This window comes from Erinaceus europaeus, chromosome 14 (genome assembly GCF_950295315.1).
Source record: "Erinaceus europaeus chromosome 14, mEriEur2.1, whole genome shotgun sequence".
Classification (NCBI taxonomy): Eukaryota; Metazoa; Chordata; class Mammalia; order Eulipotyphla; family Erinaceidae; genus Erinaceus; species Erinaceus europaeus.
In genome coordinates, this window is record NC_080175.1 from 14,279,429 (window position 1) to 14,300,518 (window position 21,090).

Genomic DNA, 21,090 nt, shown 5'->3' on the forward strand with positions numbered 1-21,090 from the left:
TTGTGAATTCTCTATACCCCTCCTCATCCTCCTCTCAGCCATTGGTCTTTGGTGTGTGTCCCTGCTTACTGGGAATTTCAGACATGCTGCTCAGCTCTAAGACCCAAAGTGTCACACCTTCATACTTCAACCCACACAGCAAATCTCTACCTTGCCACTCACCACCCAGTGCTGTCCAGGCAACTTCTCCAGGGCACCTGGTTATAAAGAATTATGGGACCTCTTCATAAAATGTCATTGGAACTATTTTTAGATAATGCAGGAAAATCCTGCACTGTGATCCCTGTGGTTATGATTCTACACACCCCTGGGTTGGTGTGGGACAGATGTTTCTGGAGGACATTATGCTCCACTGTACTTTAGGCTTAAGGCAGGTGGGCCTCTCTATCTGCCAGGGCTCCAGAAGAGCTCTGGGAGCCCATTGGAAGGACCTGCCACCCTCTTTGTCTCCAAGTGCCCTTTGGAGTCTCTGACCTGGCAGGTGTCTGTCCCAGACTTCTGAAGGTTTCCAGCACAAATCATGCTGTCATCGATCATGTGGTCATACAGCCGGCGAGAGTTGCACAAACTGTTAGCAATCAGCTTGACTTTGGCATCCAGGAGCTGGCGGGACCCTTCTCCTGGGGCAAAGAAGAAAAGTTGCCACTGTGGGGGCCCAGGGTGGTATCCACATAAGCAAGATCCAGCTGTGGTAAGAATTATCTAGTAGATGAGCAGACAAACCTCATTGCCTCAACAGACTCACACGGCTGTTAGTATCATAATTAGAAGAGTCATTTAGTGTCTTTTCTGCCTCCCCAGCTAGACCATGAAGACCTGGAGACTAAATCTGCTGCCTTAAACCAGCTAAACATTTCTCATGCCAAGCTGAGGGATGGTACACAGTAGGTTCTTAATGATGGATGGAATGTTTGGTTAAACATTTTGATTATTTGCTTTTTAGAGTAGGCATTTCCTTTTCTAAAGAATCTTTATTTGCTTTAATCTGCTCTGTTCAAAACCAATCTGATCTTGAAAGATTTAGAAGGATGACAATGAAGACAGCTTAGGAAATATTTTCTAGAGGTTGAGGAGTGCTGTACTCAGTAGAACACACATATTGCCATGTGTGGGGACCTGGGTTCAAACCTCTAGTCCCCACCAACAGGGGGAAAGCTTCATGACCAGTGCAACAGTGCTGCTGGCATCCTTCTCTCTCTCTATTTTCTCTGTCTCTATAAGAAAGAGGGGGAGTGTCTATGGCCATACCACCCTGAACACGCCTGATCTCGTCTGATCTCAGAAGAAGGAGGGGGAGAAGGCCACAAGGAGAGGGTGAGTCATTCAGGTACCATGGCCCACTGATAATTCTGGTAGCAAGAAAAAAAATCTGGTTGATGGCTCAATCTGAAATCCCATTATCCAGAGATATTTCTCAAAAGCTTTCTGACAGATTTATATATTGCATTTCACTTTCTTCACGAATACAGATGAGCTTAAAGTGACTCTTGCTTCCCATTATGAAGGATAAGATTGGGGGGGAAGAGTAATCTATTTTGAGTACTTGAGAAAGATGGGAAATACACTTCTGAATGTATTATATTAGAAGATATCATCTAGACTATACTATGAGGAGAGTAACCCTTTGGTTACTTTTTAAGATGACATTAAATCCTACAGACAAATCAATAGCTTGGTTTAACAAGATGCTACAGAATGTTACTTATGAGGAAAATCCTCACCAAATGACAGAGAGAGAGAGAGAGAGAGAGAGAGAGAGAGAGAGGACCTGACCATCACCCATCCCACAGATGGATTTGATGGATATCTCTATAGAATTCTACCATTTCCTGCCATCACCATTCCTCCCTGGGGACTACAGTATGGATTTTGGGAAACAAAAACTCAACTCTCCAAGTGACAAGGTTAAGGATCTAAATAAAGCAAGTTGATCTGACTCTAATACTCACCTCCTTCTAATCAGCCTGGAGAAGGAGAAAGGTTCTCATGGTTATAGGACCAGTGTTTGAAGAAAGTCCAGGATCTAAGGACTGGGAACCAAGGTCATATATGGAGACCAGGGAAGATTCTTTGGAGACCTAACTTGAGCTCCAGTGAGGATGCAATCTCTTCCTTTTAATGACAGACTTTGGATGTAACAGCAGTTCCTGGTTCATACACATGGTTGGATTTGACCCTTTCTTCTCACTGAGTCTCAGGAGAACACATGGTCAAACTCACCAGTTTCTGTGACACCCCAGCCAGAGATGTGACATTCAGTCCCTGAGGGAAAGGGACCATCCGGCAAACACACTGTCTTAACATACTTCGATTCCAGGGCACAGTGACCATCCACTGGCTTCAGTCTGAGCAAAGCTGCGTAGAGAAAGAAATGGTAAGGAGGTGGTGTCTGCTCCATCAGAGTGGCATTAACTTCAACACAGGGAATAAAATCTGACTGACAGATGACAAAGCCTCCCTCCCCAATGCCTGAAAATGCCTTCCTTGTCATTTCACTCTTAACTTCCCCTGGGAGCAGTAGTGCTGGAGGCTGAGAATAAGTAATATCAAGAAATAACAGTTGTATCTGAAATAATTTCAGATCCGTTCTAGAAGACTTATTTATTTTTATTAGAGTGAGAAAGAGACCAGAGCAGTAATCTGTCATGTGGTGCTGGGGATAGGACTTAGGGACTTAAGCAAGGTATGCATTCTACCCATGTAGCCACCTCCCAAATATTTTATTTGCCACCAAAGTTATAGCTAGAGCTCAGACTCTGCAAAATTCCACCACTCCCAGAAATCTTTTTTTCTTCTTTTTCTTTTATCTAAATAGGTAAGAGGTAGAGTGAGATACAGGGAAGGAGAGATATCACAGCACTACTCCACTGACTGGGAAGCTTTCCCCTTGAAGGTACTCCCATTTGGTAGTCTAAAGCTTGAACCTGAGTCTTAGGCACGGTAATGTGTGTACTCTCCTCTCTGAGCCACCTGCAGCCCCCTCAGTCCATTTTTTAAAAAAAAACATATACTTTCATAAAAGAAATAGGATATTGGCATTAAAAGGGGAAGGTAGTCCAGGAAAAAGATAGGGTTCAGAACTGAGAAGCAAAGAGTTGAAGCACATCCTAGCCTCTGGAACCAGGTACCTATCTGGTTCCAGAGGTGTCTGGGGACACAGCACATGACTTAACTCAAAGGAAGCTGAGACTTGTACATCCCTGAGCCCGTTTTCCAGAAGCTGAAGCTGAGCCTTAAGAGGCAAAGCCAGCTAGCAAGTGGGTAGCTGAGGGGGACTCAAGGCTGAACCCACAACACAGGATTCATAGCATCTCCTCCCTTCAGTCCAAGAGCCTGTGTACATGAATCCACAACCCTAATGCAGACCTTTAAGAACTAAAAACAAGGGAGTTGTATCATAGTGCAGCGGGTTATGCGCACGTGGTGCAAAGCACAAGGACCAGCATAAGGATCCCGGTTCCAGCCCCCGGCTCCCCACCTGTAGGGGAGTTGCTTCACAGGCCGTGAAGCAGATCTGCAGGTGTCTGTCTTTCTCTCCCCCTCTCTGTCTTCCCCTCCCCTCTCCATTTCTCTCTGTTCTATCCAACAATGACAACAACAACAATAATAATAATAATAACCACAACAATTATTTAAAAAAAAAGAACTAAAGACAAAAAACTCTGGAATAAAGTCTGTACCTTACAGGATCTATGGGGAACAAGATCAAAAGAACCTTCTAGAAACAAACCTCAGCTTTGTTTGCTCCCTGCCCTCCTTCCTTTCTTTTCCTTTTTTTTTTTATAGGGACAGAGAGGAAGGGGAGGTGGATAAAAGAGTGAAGGACACCATAAGACTTTTCCTTCAAAGCAGTGGGGACCTGATCTGCACATGTGTTACACAGACAGCAAGGCAGCAAGCTGTCCAAGTGTACTGTTTCATAAAACCACAAACCTCAGCTACCTGTCAGCAGAGAGAAATCCACCTACACCGAAACCCACAGAAGAGCTACATAAAGAGACTTGCCAATGTCATTGTGTGGAATCTCGTCTCTCTCATTGTAGTGACTGTATTTGATGATCTTCTCCACTCCGAAGGTCTGCTCATGGAATTCTGTCTTCTTCAGGTCTTGGTCTCCCAACACTACTCTAAGGTATTTGGCTTTTATTCTGCAAAAGAAAACACAACAGTCAAGACACGATTCTGGAACTTAAGGGTCTGAAGCCAAACCCCAGCTCTGTTTCTCGTGTGCTGTGTCCAGACTTTTTTTTTTTATTCAAGGAATTTTTACCATCAGAGAATTACATATATCTATATATTATTTTACAAAGTGGAAAGTAGTTAACACCATAACAGACACTTAAACCAATATAGATACTTTAAAAAAGAGGAAATCACTTGCAATTTTATGATTCAATTTTAAACGTGATTATTGTGTATAACTAGTGTTTTTTGCATATTTGCAATTAATTTTTAAAAATACAATAATAATATTTGGTAAACTATTCCTTAATATTTTGTTAGTTTGAGCTTCATGTGATATGTAAAACATACAGTTAGTCAATTTCCTGCTACTAGCTATTTAGTTGCTTTTTAACTTCTGCCAGAGACAATGACAAAAAAAAGTGGAAAATAAGTATATCCATGAATACTTTTAATGGATGAATTTCTAGAAGTAAAGTTAGCCTAAGAATATGCATATTGTCGGTCTGGGAGGTGGCACAGTGGATAAAGCATTAGGCTCTCAAGTGTGAGGTCCTGAGTTCAATCCCCAGCAGCACATGTCCCAGAGTGATGACTGGTTCTTTCTCTCTCCTCCTATCTTTCTAATTAATAAATAAATAAAATATTTTTTAAAAAAAAGAATATGCATATTGTTAGGAATTTAAAAAACATATTGTTTGATTGATTGCTGGAAATAGAGCTTGCACTACCTCCTGTAATGTGTCAGGACACTCACACATACTCTTGTGAGCGTCCTGACTTTCTCCCGCGGTCCTATCATCATTAACTTGCTCAGAGATCTTTGGTCCATTTAAGCTAAAGTGGGAAACTACTATAGCAATGGGATTGTCTCTGATAGAAACTGTAATATATAGATTTCCTGGAACACTATTCCTGCTCCCTGGGCTTTACCAAAGAACAGCCAGTTGGTAGTTGCTATTATCTGTAGTCTGGCCTTTCTGGAGGCACAGCTTCTAAAATCCCAGAAGAAATTGTTTAATAACAGGTTAGACTTGAAGGCCTTCAAGGATTTCACCAGAACCTCAGCTCTCTAAGAACAACCTTGGCCATGAACTTGGAGACCTTGGGGAAAGGTGGTGATTCTTCAGGCTTTCTGGTGAGGTAGTGACTTCTTGAGAAGTGATTAAAGACCCCTGGCCTGGCTGTCTCATTGGTGAGGACATCAGAAAATGAACGTGATGTCATCTCTTTTTGTCCAGGGCAGGGCTGAAGAGGCAACCACTAACTTCCCATAATCCCTTTGGCAAGGTGCTAAAATTCAACATTCTCACTTATGAAATAAGAGTAATATCAATTCCTTTCTTTTTTTTTAATCCCACGAAGGTTATCAAGGAGGCTCGGTGCTTACAAAATGATTCAACAACTCCTGGCAGTCATTTTCTCCTTATTTTCTCTTTCACTTTTATCCATTATAGATAAAGAGAAAAAGAGAAAGGGGGAGAAAAAAAGGAAAGAAAGACACCTACAGCATTTCTCCACCTCTTACGAAGTTTCTCCCCTGCTGGTGGAGATTGGGAGCTTGTAGCTGGGTCCTTGAGTGTGCACTCTACTGGGTATACCACAGTCCAGCCTTTCCATAAACCCTTGTTGCACAAATACTTACTGAACACTTTTTTCCACATGTAGACGCACTCTGGGTACTGAGGAGACCACAATGAATAAATCAGATGAGAAACCCTGTCCTCTTCCAGCCTGTTATTTTGTAGGGTTTCAGGATTCAATGCCATTATACATGGGATTCTAGGCACACTGGGTATTCTCTTTCCGTTTTGTTTGTTTGTTTGTTTGTTTTATTGCCACCAGGGTTGTTGTGATGACACTACAATTCTACCACTCTGGTAACCATTTCCTTCCCTCCTTCCTTCCTTCCTTCCTTCCTTCCTTCCTTCCTTCCTTCCTTCCTTCCTTCCTTCCTTCTATTTTATTTGATAGGGCAGATAGAAATTGACAGGGAGAAAGATAGACACTTGCAGACCTGCTTCTCTGCTGATGACAGGTCACTTCTGTAGGTGGGGAACAGGGGATTGAACCCGGGTCTTTGAGCCTGGTAATAGGTGCTCAAGCAGGTATACCACTGTCCAGTCTCTCCTCTCTACTTGGCTTAAAAAGTTCCTTTTTTTCTCTTTGAAACTAGGTCAGACCCTCTTGTCCTTCCAGAAGCCCCAAGATACTGCTCAGACCGGCAGGGGAGAGCGCCCCTTAAACTCAGGTCTCCACAGCCTCAGCTCATCAGGCACCTACTCAGTACAGTGGGCAGCAGTGAGCACCCAACAGGGATGGATCAGAGCCCCACCACAGTAGTGGCCCTGGGGCATGGAGACGGTCAGTGTCAGTGAGGTCTGCAGGGACGCCTGCCAGGGGTGCTTGCCCGCCGTGCTCTTGAAGCCTCCGTAGATCCGCTTGACCATTGTATCTGCAATCTCTGTCCTCCCACATGAGTCAAAGCCCTGCAAGTTGGCCGAGGGGCCAGGGAGGCTTGCTTCTGGATCGACAGTGTCTGTGGACAAAAGAAAGATAGTCAGGTTGTTCACCCACCCTCCAGGCCCTCAGAAGGCCTTTCCTCACAGGTGACTACAAGTCCAATGGCTCAGTCATTTTCCAGAGTTGAGAGTCAGCATTCATTAACACAATCAGGGCACATAGTAGGCATACAATTAATACTCCCCAGATGCATTGTCTAATATAAAGCAAGTATATAGAATCAAGGATGATGTTTTTCTTCATTTTAGCATGCATATATGCATCCAACACTGAATACTGACTTCACCGTTCATTAGTGCATACTTATATTTGGGGACATGATTTTCAGGTGCATAAGGAGGAGGTATTCAGAGCAAGTAAAGTGGGGGAGATGTGACATTGGCACAGAGAAACCATTAAATGGAGGAGACAGTGGTCAGGACTGTCTCAGTGATGTCTCATTCTGTTCTTCAGTCTGTAAGGAAGGAGGAATAACACTTCACATGGGGGAATATGGAGTACTTCTCGGAGGAGAGGTTTCTGGAGTTGGTTCTTAAAAATGACTGGATATGGGCAAGAACAGATATGGGATGGAGTATGGAGTATTATAGTCAGAGCAAAAGGCACAAAAGTGAAAATGTCCAAGAAGGCAAATCCAGTGACTGGGGTGGGCAGACACCTCAGTCCAGACATGGTGGGCCAGGGCAGCCTGGCAGGAAGACTGTGTGACTGGAGCTCAGCCCATGCTGTGTTCTGCGGGGCTGTGAGGACCCAACCAACGCCAGGTTGCTACACTGCATACAGGGGTGCCACAGTGAGCCCTGAATCCCAGGGCTGAGCAGTCAGTGAATATTGCTCAGGAAGCTCACGTTCAGATTGGGACTGAAGGCTTGAGTTTACCAAGATCCTAAAGGTCTGCACCAGGGATGTGGCTTAATGTGCACACCCTCTTAGACTGAAGGCGAGCTGTGTGGTTATGAATGTGGGTAGGACTGGGGTGGACAGTTGTCCAGAGATGTGTTGAGTGGACTTGTGAGAGGGGACAGGAGCCAGGAATGCCATCTCTGCACTGCAGCACCCCCCCCCATGTGGGGCCTTACCAAGGACTGAGCATGTGGAGATGTCACAGTACTCCCACTTGATCTTTGAACTGTTTACTTTAACAAAACACCAGGGCTTCTTGTCTCCGTCTGGGTTTCTAAAATGAAAAACCAAAAAAATAACCCAGGATCCAGCCTTGGGATTGCTGTACCTCAGTCCTCATTTCTAGGCTCTCCATTCCCTCAGTGGGTTAGCAAACACTGATGTAGAGGGGTGGTCATGACAGTTTTGATGAAAACCAGAGAATTCTAATGACCAAGAAGTCTTTCATAAGCCTTGCGTTGGATTCGTAGGACATCAATTTATTTGTAGGAAAAGATCCCTGAAAGAGATCCTTCTTCATCAGAAAAGTGAAGTAGGGGGCCAGGTGATGGCGTACCTGGTTGAGCGCACATGTTACCATGTGCAAGGACCCGGGTTTGAGCCCCGTCCCCACCTGCAGGGGGAAAGCTTTGCAAGAAGTGAAGCAGTGTTGCGGGTATCTCTCTGTCTCTCTCCCTTCTTTATCACCCCATTCTCTCTCAATTTATGGCTGTCTCTATCAAATAAATAAATAAGGATTTGAAAAAGTGAAGTAGAATCAGCAACATAGAAGAGGGGTCCACTGCCCAGGCCCCCACATTCTCTACATGCAGATTCTCTGAGAAAGGCTACCCAGAAAGTCTCCCTGAATGCAGCTCTTAGAAGTGGATCAGAGCAGAAAGTGACTGGTCTGTGTAAGGGTGGTTTTGTTGATGGAGCTGGTTCAAAGCCATTCAGAAGAATCCTTCTCTTTTTGTGCAGAGGAGGCATGACCTTGGCCTTGGCTGGAGAAGGAACAATAGGAAGAGATAGCAGAATGGTTTGGAGGCAACAGAAGGGATGAAAGGTAATTCTTCATTAGCAGGGAGGGCACTGTTTGTATCTTCACTTTAGAAAACCCAGTTATGTGGCAGGGACTGCAGAGCTCACCAGACATTTTCTTTGCTTCCTTCATTAATCTCTTTTCTGTTCCTTTCCTTCCTTTCTCTCTTTTCTATTTCTTCCCTTCCTTCTCTCTTACCTCCTCTCTCTCCCTCTTCCCCTCTCCATTTCTCCTTCTTTCTTCCTTACTGTGCTACCTTCTTTCTTCCTTACTGTGCTTCCTTACTGTTCCACCTTTCCTGGCAGCCATTTTCCCCTTTTTTCTTATTCCTGATAGAATGTGAGAGACAGAGATAAACAGAGAGGGAGAGACAGAGAGAATGGGAGACACCTGCAGCACTGCTGCACTGCTCATGAAGCTCCACCCTCCTGCAGGTGGGGATGAGGGGTTTGAACCTGGGTCCTTGTCCATGATAATATGTGCACTTTATCAGTGAGCCACCACTCAGCCCCTGTTTATGTCTCTGTGCTTTTCTTTTGACAGTTAATGGGACCAAGTGATGTTTTTTTAGTTACTGAATTATTCATACAGACATGATGTGTCACTTCCAGGTTGAAATAGTAAAAACTAAGGCTTCATTTTCCAGCCTCTTTTTGCTCTTCCTGAATAGTTGGTTAACTTTGTAAATCAGAATTCTACCTCCATCCCTCTCTCTCTCATGCACACTAACCTACTGTCAGCTATAACATTAGTCAGAAATAAACTTTGATATATTCTTGTCACTGACATTTGGAGGATGTTTTTAAATTTTTTTCAGCAATATAAGAAGCCTGCCTTAAGCAGAAATAAACATTTCAGTGTTCTGTTCTGAAATCTGTTTCCTCAGGAAGATTGGGGGGGGGGGTAGGGTCAAGGGACAAAGGGACCCTAACCTTGACATGTGATCAAAGCAGCATGAGGAGGGTGAATTTTACCTACAGAAGTTGTGCTCTCCAATCCCATGGACCTCAGCATCCTCCATGAACATGTTATAGTTCTCCTGCAAGAGGAGGTGGGAGTTCCAGTAAAGGCACGTGTGCTGGTTGACTGTCTTACTCACTTTCCCACGGTATGAGTAGCCATCACCGGTATAGCAGTCATCAGAACCTTGGAGAGAGCAGGCAGGGATGTGACAATTAAGTGCTCCTGAAAAGGACTTGACAAGGTGTATGCAGGGCTGAGAGGACTGAGCCTGAATATTGACCATTCTGAGATTTTTCTCTATTAAGTTTCAGAAAGAAGTTGACTTGAATGTTGTCCATTCAACCCAACTTAAAGGCAGTGATGGTGTGAAGGTGGCAGCTTAGTTCCTTAATGGGCTCACAGGTGAGCTGGGACTGGGAGAAGCCCAAGGGTGTCTGATTTTCCCCACAGTACACCCCATACATGCTTAGTACTCTCAGGTTGGGAATCTTCACATGAACTCCATTCTAGAAATAAAACCCAAGCTGGAAAGAGTTCCAGATGTTTCACTGTGGCCTTTTATTTCCGTGGAAGTGCTAACAGGGGTACATACCTATTTCACAGAACTTCCCCTTGAACGGGTGGGGACAGGTACAGGTAAACTTGGATCTCCGCCGATTCCTGGTACAGGTGCCGCCATTTTGGCAGGGATTTGGCCAGCAGGCAGGAATCACTGTGAATACAGGAAATGGAGCCAGAAAGGCTCTGTGAATACAGGAAATGGGGCACGAAAGGCTCATCAGAAGGAGTTGCAGATACATCTGAGATGATGAGAAGATATTGATGGTACTCTTCTGATGTCCACCCTTTAAATAAAAAAGTATAGGTCACCAAAGAGGCCAGACAGACCCACGAATATGCTGGCAAATGTACCTATGAACCAAAAGAACATGAATAAACATGGGAGGAGCAATATAATGAAGGTCAGTTCAAACAAGTACATAAAGCGAGGTGCTACAAAAGTAAGGAGTAAAGGAAGGCACAGGCTGAGCAGGAGTTTGGGGGTTGGCTGAGCTAAATTGAGACTTGACTCATTTGGAGATAGTCAGTCTGTATTACTTCAAAGTAAAGGACTCTGGGGTTGCAGGGGAAGAAGTGTTCAGGTCCTGGAACATGATGGCAGAGTAGGACTTTGGCAGGGGGTTAGTGTTCTGTGAAAAACTGAGAAGTGTTACACATGGATAAACTACTGTATGTTACCACTGATTGTAAACCATTAATCCTCCCAGAAAAGAAAATATATATAAAAAATAAAACTGGGGGGGGGCTGTTACATAATGAAATTGTATGCATATGTCAATGATTGCACTATAAAGTATTAACCCCATCAAAAAATTTTAAAAATAAAGAACTAAAAAGAAAAAAGAAAGCTAGTTAAGCTCTCTGAACTTAAGTTTCCCAACTACACAACTCTTCCTTACAGTGTTTTCTGGGAGAATGAGGGAGAGAGATAATATTAATCTCCTAGGATAATCCCTATCTCACAGCTGTGGCTAACTATGGACTTACTACCTTACATGACCCATTCCAGGAATAGGTCAAAGACTACTACCTGGAGGTAGTGAGTTTCAAGATGATTTTTTTTTCATGGTAGGAAAGGACTCAGCTCAGTTAAACCCCATGGGACTCTGCAGGGATGGAGAATCTCTAAATAGGGCTAAAAGAGAGATTTTGGTTACCACTAAAACACCAGATGGAATCTGGACTTGTGTGTCAGAGCACACAGATTCCAGGCACATGCTAAGACAGAGAAAACCCAGCCCAGAAGCAGCTTCCCACACTTACCTGTGGAACAGTCTGCTCCTCTGTAAGGGTGTTTGCAGACACAGCGGTAATAGGGAGGACTCTGAGTAACGAGACATTCACCCCGCCCACAGGAATTTTTCTTGCACTTGTTATGTGCTGTAGGAGATCCACAGAGAAGTAGGGTCAAGGCACAGGACATTGTTTAGAGCACATTTTGCCAGAGGGATGCTTCTGCATACAGTGGTTGGGAGCAGGAGTTGTTGATAGAGGGTGTGTCCTTGCCCATGGCCCTGAACCCTCATAGCATCTCTCCCCTCCTCCCCAAGGGAAACTACACTCCTAATACTCTCCTAAGGTCATAACTGTTCCCAGTTCCTTCCAGTTCTCACATCCTCTCTCTCCTCTCTCTCTCTCTCCCTCCACTTTACTATCTTTATTTATCTATTGGATAGAGACAACCAGAAATTGAGAGGAAGGGGAAGGGAGAGAGGGACAGAGAGAGACACCTACAGCACTGCTTCACTACTCTTAAAACTTTCCCCCCTGCAAGTGGGAACTGGGGGTTTGAACTGGGGTTCTTGCATACTGTAATACGTGCACTCAACCAGGTGAGCCACCAGCTGGTCCCCTCTCTTTCTCACTTACTTTCTCAATGGGGTTATTGCTAGAGCTTGATGCCTGTGCAACCATGAACTGTCCATGAACAGGAATTATCTGACCAATGACAGATATGAGTCCCAACTTTAGAATCCACATCAGTCACAGTGCATCTCTTCACCTGTAATCTCAGCATTTCTCTAAGTAGAGTGAGTAGAGTCCTAATGGGGGCTCTTGAGTTGCTACCTGTGACCATGCTGAGCAAGCCACTATGCCACAGACAGTATGACTGGTTCAGATCCTTTTTAGGGGGTCACTGAGCTCTTTTTTAACCCCTAGAACTGGAGGAGGAGCAATTTCTTGCCTAACTGGGAGGGAAGACTGAACGGAGGCAGGGCCACTCACCATTGCGACACCTGTTTCCGTAGAAAGGGGCTGGACAGGTGCATGTGAAGGTCTTCCCTCTGACCACACACTCCCCACCATGCTCACAGGGGTTAGACTGGCACGGATCTAAGACACGTGGGCAGAAGTTAGTGTTCACCATTATCCGCATACTAGGAGCCCCCGCTGGATCATCTAATTTAGTCTCCTGCCCCAAATGGGAGAGTAACTGCATAGCCAGCAGCTGGGGAGATAGGGAAACAGATGCCCCCTTTAGATAACAAGGAGATGTGCATTCCCACCACCAAAGAGGGACTCGGGTCACTAAGAGGGCAGGCGTCAAGGAATCACGACCGTCTCCCCTCCACTGGGCTTTGGATGGGGCCTTTCTCATCAAGCAATTCCCCTTCTCATCATCAGTGCTTCTCTCCTCCCAGTCTTGCTGAGAGTGCCACAGGGTCTGCCTCTGATGCTGGAGGAATTTCACAAGCCTAGAGACCTCCCTTACTCCCAGTGCCCAGGGCTGGAGGTCATGAGTGGGCAAAGAAAACCCACCCCTCAGGAAACACAAGCTTTCTGAACATCAGGAAAGCAGACCAAAGGCGAGAGGGTGACAGAAGAATTGACGGCGAGGAGGAAATGACCCAATGGCCTTCATCTTTCTTCAACTACTTGTTCAGTTAGATTTTTTTTTTTTGTCATATTTCATCTGTGCCTTTGGCTTTTCATGGTTGTCTGAATGGCTCTTCCCTTGGGGAATTCTTTATCCTTCTGTTCGTTCACATTGTTCTTTGGTTCAGGAACTAGGATCCCTAGGCCTGACTCTTGTTTTGATGGTCCCTTCTGATGTTCCCCTGATGCCCTATATCTTGGCCCTGCCTTCCAGGCCACTTTGCTCAGTTACACAGCTTTTATTCCAGCTGGGGTCTGCTTTCCATTCCTTCTCCTGTCTCGTCATATTGCATTGCTTAGGCCCTGTTTTTCATTTTCCTTTCTGTCCCCTTGCTGGGGTTAATAAGCCATAAAAACAGTAACAGAGTGGCCTAGGCACACAGGTGTGTCTCTACATACACACATGCTCCCAAACAGCTACGTCCAGCTTTTAAGACATGAGAGGGGAAAGAAAAGTGCGGCATAAGTGAAATGAAGAGAAGTTCCAGCATACATTTGTGAATCCTATAATCTGATGCTTACTTAATACAGACTTGGACACTTCTGTATCATTAGGAACTGTCTGTATGTAGTCAAAGCTGTTGGAATGGCTTTGAGCTTGACTTCTCACATGTCATGAAGATTTGAGTGGTGATGTACTACATGGCTTTGGCCCCACCTGCTTTATTTGGAGGAGGGAGATCTTATCTTTCAGAAGCCACCCAGCCCTCTTTGTGTGTGATTCCAACGGGAAATAAAAGGTCAGCCTATAGCATTTCTCTGACCACTGCTACATATTTTTTGTCATGAGTGGGGAGAAGATTTTGCTTATGGTCACAGGTAAGCTCCTGTCCTGATGTACGGGAGGGTGTCCCAAATTGCTTTGACACCTACCATCGTCTGTGTAGTACCAGTCAGGATTCTCAGAGTAGGCAGGACTGCTGCTGGTGCTCTCCTCCTGGTTGTCATAATAATCATCGTTGTAATAATAGGAGTCTGGAGTCCAGTCTACAGATATGGGAAAAGGACAGAAGAAACCCTCATCAGAACCATACAAGTTAAGGTTTATTTCACTGAACACCTTCCCCCACCAAAGATTTCAATATATATCTTTCCAGATCCTTGAGCTGATGGGGTGGACGGGACTGTGGCCAGACATCATGACCAGCCATGTAGAGAAGAGTTATGACCCAAGAAGGCATTGTAGACATTTGGCAGGGACAAGAACACCTGTCTGGAAATGAAGAGAAGTCAGTTCTTCTTTTTTTTTTTTTTCAATGTTTATTATTTAATGAGAGAGACCACTGTAACATTGCAGTATACCTAGAGTTGGGAATGAACTCCGATCACCACACTTGTAAATCCTGCGCTCTACCTGCTGCACGACCTGTTATTTTCCAAAGAACTTATATTCATCTGATTTATACTGATGTTTCTTTTTATCTCTTAATTAATTAATTAATTAATTATTGGATAGAGACAGACAGAAACTGAGAGGATGGGGGCGGGGAGTAGAGGGAAAGAGAAAAACAGCTGCAGCACTGCTTCACCACTTGTGAAGCTTTCTCCCTGCAAGTGGGGATCAGGGTCTTGGACTCAGTTCCTTGTGCACTGTAATGTGTGCACTTAACCAGGTGTTTCATTGCCTGGCCCCTTTTTCTTTCTTCTTCTTTTTTAAAATGTTACTGTCTTTAGTTATTGGCTAGAATCAGTCAGAAATCCACAGGGTAAGGGAAGAAAGAGAGGTAGAGAAAGAGAGACACTTACAACACTGTCTCACTACTTGCAAAGCTTTCCCCCTGCAGGTGGGGGGGGGGTCGGGGGCTTGAACCCTGGTCCTTGCACATTGTCACATGTGCTTTCAACCAGATGTGTCACCACCCGGCCCCAAGAAGTCAAGTTCTGGCTTTCCATGAACTCTGACAGTGAGGAAGCCAATTGTATTCATGGCCTCAGTTTTCTCACATGTAAACAGTGGGAAGATGAAAGGGACTTGGAAGTTTTCTAAGACGTTATCTGCCCAGGCTGGGGATACAGTGGTCATAGCATGGCCTGCTGGGTGATTATATGAATGGAATTATGGGTGATTATATGAATGGAATTTCTCAGTGAGACTTTACTGGTCACATTAGCTTAAGGAAGTCAAAGAAATTTATCATTATCCTCTTGGTCACACCATCAAAATACTTTCTATTATAGTTAGACCTACAAAGCCATGATGGCAACTAATACTTACTGAGCCTTGATGTGTACCAAGCTGAGCATATAACACAAACCATCTCACGTCATCTTCAGGAAAAACCTAGGTGCTGTATTATTACCTCTACTCCCCCCCTTTTTGTTGCCCTTCTTGTTTTATCATTGTTGTGATGATTATTATTGTTGCTACTGATGTCGTTGTTGGATAGGATAGAGAGAAATCAAGAGAGGAGAGGAAGATAGAGAATGGGGGAGAAAGATAGACACCTGCAGACTGCTTCACCGCTTGTGAAGTTACCCCCTTCTCCCCCGCAGGTGGGGATCTGGGGACTCAAACCTGGATCCTTGCACTGATCCTCGTGCTTTGCGCCATGTGCACTTAATCTTCTGCACTACCTCTGGGCCCCCTTATCTCTACTTTTATTTGATACTCCTGAGGCTCCAAGAGGTTAAGGTTTCTGCCCAAAGCCACATAGCTGATGAATGTCAGAATGTGACTAGAAGCAGCTTGTTTCCATGTAATGACTAAATTGCACAAGCTCTTTCTCTTATTTTTTTTCAAATATTTCATTTAAAATATTTTAAAGAACCAGACATCACTCTGGTACATGTGCTGCCAGTTATCAAACCCAGGACCTCACGCTTTAGAATACAGTGCTTTATCTACTGTGCCACCTCCCAGACCACTAAATTGCACAAATTCAGTGACAATGTTTGAGCAACCCATCCAGCCTCCTTACTGCTATGGATATACTCATACCTCCCTTTTGGGAAAGGGCCCAACCATCCCCATGGAAAGATTCAGCCTGCTGACCAGAAATGGCCCAAGAACAACCATGGGAAAACTCATGGGTCTTTTCCACTTTATCAGAGGAGTCTCATGGAGTCACATAAGGTTGGGAAGCCCATACTCAGTTCCTGGGAATGGCAGGCACCTATACGACTGTACATAGGCTCTTTGTTATCTGGAGCTTTGCAAGCTCTGAGGTTGCTGCAAGACAAGTTTGGGATTTGAAGAAAAGTTGGGTTGACTTTGCTCTCTCCAACTGGCAGGAGTACGACAAGTCTGCAAGTTGAAGCTGGAAGGAGCTGTCCAGAGATGCATATGATAATGAGACAGGAGCAAATGAGATAGCTGACTTGAAAAGGCCCTCCCACCGAGCCAGCCATGGCAGGGAGGAAGCCACTGCACCTCAGCCTGATTATCAACCACATTATCTGACTAGGCTCTCAGTCATTCCCTTATAGTCTTTATCTCTCCGGCTTTTGAAAAATCGACATTTGCACAATGACTGTTTTATATTTCCCATTAAAATGGAGCTATCTTTTTATTTCCTTTTTGAATACACCAACTCTGCTTCCTTGGCAAAGTTTCACCTGATTTATCACAGTGTCAAGTCAAGATTCCCTTTGCTTGCTCATTATTTCTCCTGAGCTGCTGTTCCCCACTCTGAAAATGCTCCCGGAGGAGGCCACCTTTCCAGGGATGAGGATCTAGGAGGACGATAAGGCCATTGTCTTCCTGGAGCAAATAAAGTTTCTTTCCATCTAGTGTGATAAAGCAGAGCAAGTTTAAAAAAAAAATGAGGGGGGAAAAATCATTTCCCTGAGTCTGACATGAAAGATTTCAAGCTGACATTTGGGAGAGACAATACAGTTTGGTAATGAGATGATGACATCAATTATTTATTTCTTTTTTTTTTCCCTTTGGAGAATTGATTTGTGTTTTCCTAACAGGTGTTTACAGATAAGTGCCTTTAGGTGGCTCCAGTAATTTCTCCCATAGATTGAGGGTCAGGTTGGTTTATCTTGGTGAGGTCATTAAGAATCATTACCTCTCTCTCTCTCTCTCTCTGTCACACACACACACACACACACACACACACACACACTGGCATTTGGAAGAGGGATTTTTATGGATATTGAATGGTGTGACTTTTTCAGGTGATGACTGATGGTTGAAATGACTGGTGAAAAATTTTGACTTGGATCTATTTCTACTAACAGGGCCTCTTCATGTCCCAGTGAAGCTAAAGAGGAAGTACAATATGCACACTTTAAATCATATAAATTAAAAATAAAGAAAGAAATCAGACATCTGTTAAAACAAGACACTATGTCCCTGCTATTCTCCAGGAAGTGGGGCCCTTGGCTGAGGTGAACAGAAGCAGCTAAGGTTCAATGGTCTCAGATCACAGGAAGTCACCCATCTGAGTACCTGTGAAGGCACAGTTGCCAAGATCCTGCACATTTGGCATAAGTGACAGCAATGTTTCAAGATTGTTTTATAGTTGTATCATTGGGGCAGACCTTCCCACCTTCAAACTTAAAGCTGGTTTTTGTCATTTCAATCCTGTTAGCCTTTAACTCCATTGTCTATGTGACAAATGTGCCTTGTATACCTGCAATGGGCCAAGTATTACACCAGGTGCAAAAAGTCACTGCCTGGGGTGGGGTGTAGTGGAGAGTTATAAAAAAAATAATTAAGTGGGGGAGGGGGAATGTGAGCCTGTCCTCAAAGGAGTCTCAAGTGTAGGTTGGGTAAAAGGATGGAGGAAGAAAAATAGGTAAGAAAGAAGATGTAATGTTAGAAGAGGTGGAGAAGATAAATGTCCCAAGTCTAGGCCTGATTGATTGAGGTTTCACACTGGAACTCTGGTGAGTTAAGTGATCTGATGGGGTAAGGCATTGGTTCTCCAACCTTCCCATACAGTTACACCTTTGCCAGTGTGGCTTTGCAGCCCCAACTCTACAATCTGGACAGATCTTGGAACTTGCTTTGGTTGGTCAACAGTTTATAGTGAGATGACAATGTGCCAGGTGCAAGCTTGGACTTAAAGAAGTCTTGTGTACGGAGAATGCACAGGTGGACCACCCAAGCTAGATGCCAAAGTGCTGAGATTAGACATGTCCCCGGGTAGAGGGAAAGTCACCACAGCCAGTCACCATATGGTTGGTCAGAAAAGGTTAGGTGGGAACACACACATATGACATCCCTAGCTAGGACAGTGTCAAGTGTGTGTCCTTCATCCCAAGCTTCAAGGACTATTTATTTGTAAAACTTTTGCATTACATAACATTGTTCAGACAAAACAATAGGTAGTTATACATTACACAGAAAAGATCAGAATACATTTATACTGGAGTAAACATCAGGGTAAGGGTGCTTAAAACTGTCATTTTCCAAATGTCATTCTGTCAGGTATAGTCTTTTGATGCCATAAGATACTGAGTTTATTCCAGTTATCCCATGCACAATCTCCAGACCCTTAGGGAAGCAGCCAGACATTCAGATTTATGGATGAACACTGTGGTCATCCAACCCTCTACTGCCTGTGGGTGGGAATCTAAAATATCCAGACTTGCCCTTAGAGTAGGATTTTGTGATAATGGTACAGCCTGAAATACAGGCCTCATAGTATATTAGTCAAAGGAATGTACCTTCTAGACAAGTAACAAGCAAAACATATATTTTTCAAACATAGATTCAAAGGTAACAATCAGTAAGCTTTCTAATAACAAGTTTCAGGAAACTTCTTCAACTTGTGCATTTTCTGTCAATGTCTTTCTCCCCTACGGACAGGAAGCCAAGGAACAAGCGTACAATGGCAGAACCCCTCGTCCCAGCTGTGGACTTAGACATTACATAGCCCGTGTAACAATTGGCTGTGAGTGCAATGAGGAGACTTCACCAATCTGGCTTAGCCCAGAAGACTGTACAGCTGAAGCCAGTCTAAACCACCAACCCAAAGAACACAGATATAAAGAGGGGATTGTTGGCAGTACTCACTAAGTTTGGGGTGGAATACTATTCAGTATTGACAAATGGACACAACAGATTTTGTTTACAGTGGATCATTAGTGAAATAAACAATTTAGATATTGGACAATTCTTAAGTGATCCAGGAGGTGGCAGTCTTTGCTTTCCTGATGGGATCTTATCAATCTACTATATGCACTGGAAGTGTTTTGATTTCTCTCTATATCTATCTATCATCTATCTGTATGTATGTTTATATGTATGTATACATATAAGTCATATAAAATAACATAAAATAAATCAAATTATTTAATAATTTAAAAACCCACCTTGGATCACCTGAGTTCCCATTCCTGGTCTACAGAGAAAAAAACCATGAAAACTAAGACAATATCAGGTCAATCTAGCATAGTCTGGTTTGCATTTTTATAAGCTCTGAAATATTTCATGGGTTTGGAGTTCATAAAACTCCATGGGATTTAGTGTCCAGGAAGCAGAACACACAGGGGTTTATTTTCTGCACCCGCCCCAGTCCCTGGGCCAAGATCACCGCCTTCCACACCCAGCATCTCTCAGCAAAAGTGCTGAGTTCCCGAGCTGCGGGCTTCACAGCTGCTCTGGTTGAAAAGCTTGCCAGATGTGCAGAACAGAATAAAAATCCCAAGAATGCTGCCCCAGTGGGCATCATCCATCACTGTGGCATGGACGCTTTCTCCCAGGGCCTTCCCCAAAGCCCAGGCCTGTCCACCTGCATTTGATGCTTCCAATCCGGCTGACAGGGTGAGCCCAGCAGAGACCTTGCTGGCAGGTGGTGGGACAGCTCAGATGGATAGGCTCAGCCTGGGCTGCTGGGCAGAGCCAAGCCAGCTTTTGAAGACTCTTATCTGCAGGCCTGTTGGCCACTGTGCTCCCTGCTCGGGGGAGACAGTGTGAGGAGGAGGCTACGCTGTCTGATGGCCACAAAATGGGAACCGTGGCCTGGGCCCTTGCTCCATCCAGGGCTACTCCGTGCACTGTCTTTAGACAAGAGCAACTAAGCAAGCAGCTTGCCTGCAGATCTGGGCCGACTGGTCTCATTTAAGCACCACAACCTCCAGGTGAAATCAAACCAGGAACTAGCAGGGGGTATTTTTAAAACCCAGCCTGCTCTGTGCAGAAAAGCCCTGCCACTCCATCTCACCCCTCTCCAAGGTCATTGGTCAACAGAATACCCTAAAAAGGACTAGGAGGAGCAGGGGTGGTCTTCTCCAGAGAGCCCCATCTCCTCACCAAACCATCAGAAACAATGGATGAAATTCTTACTGAGGCAAGAAACTCCAGGTGTGAAACTCAACACCCACCATTCTCAGCTGAATGTTCTTTTCTTTTTTCTTTTTCTAACTTGTCTTTACAGAGTACTAATGATGAGAAACTCACTACCTTCCATGCATGAGTCCAACAGCCTATTCAGATTTTTGGACAGCTCTGACAGTTGGGTATTTCATCCAGTTTGTAGATCAAAACTGATGCAATATTCTGTTTCTGAGAGATTTCCGTACAGCTAAAAAACTGATGGACACTCAGAAACATCCCCCTCCTTTTTTTTTTTTTTTTGTCTCCAGGGTTATCTCTGAGGCTTGGGGCCAGCACTACAATCCACCACTCCCAGTGGCCATATTTTTCCTATTTTTTTCTTTTTTTTTTGCTTCCAGAGTTATTGCTGGCACTTGGTATCTGCACTATGAATCCACTGCTCCTGTGGCCACTTTTTCAATTTTGAGGGATAGGATAGAGGGAAATTGAGAGGGGAAGGGAAGATAGAGAGAGGGAGAGAAAGATACCTGCAGACCTGCTTCCCCACTTGTGATGCGACGCCCCCTGCAGGTGGGGAACCCTGGGCTCAAGCTGGGATCCTTATGCGGGTCCTTGTTCTTATTATGTGCACTTAACCCAGTGCTCCACTGCCCAGCTCCCTTTCTTTGTAACTTTTATTAGGTGGAACGGAGAGAAATTGAGAGAGGGCGGAGAGGGTCAGGTGGTGGCGCATAGGGTTAAGCGCACATAGTAAGCAAGGATCCGCACAAGGATCCTGGTTCAGCCCCTGACTTCCCACCTGCAGGGGCGTAGCTTCACAAGCAGTGTA

At 44.4% G+C, this 21,090-nt stretch overlaps 1 protein-coding gene across 2 annotated transcripts in view; it reads right to left on the minus strand.

The window, feature by feature from the left end:
* The window catches only part of HABP2 (hyaluronan binding protein 2), a 36,365-nt gene that overhangs the window by 1,461 nt on the left and 13,814 nt on the right, over window positions 1-21,090 (minus strand). Inside the window, exons 3-12 of one of the 2 annotated variants that reach the window (XM_016186818.2) lie at window positions 13,904-14,017; window positions 12,380-12,487; window positions 11,417-11,533; window positions 10,185-10,304; window positions 9,604-9,775; window positions 7,785-7,882; window positions 6,466-6,721; window positions 4,006-4,148; window positions 2,221-2,355; window positions 475-617 (exon numbers count right to left, since the gene is read on the minus strand). In XM_016186818.2, coding sequence (XP_016042304.1) covers window positions 475-617; window positions 2,221-2,355; window positions 4,006-4,148; window positions 6,466-6,721; window positions 7,785-7,882; window positions 9,604-9,775; window positions 10,185-10,304; window positions 11,417-11,533; window positions 12,380-12,487; window positions 13,904-14,017 — 1,406 coding nt within the window. Of the gene's footprint in view, window positions 1-474; window positions 621-2,220; window positions 2,356-4,005; window positions 4,149-6,465; window positions 6,722-7,784; window positions 7,883-9,603; window positions 9,776-10,184; window positions 10,305-11,416; window positions 11,534-12,379; window positions 12,488-13,903; window positions 14,018-21,090 lie in introns of both variants that reach the window. The other variant, XM_016186817.2, reaches the window with a different exon arrangement.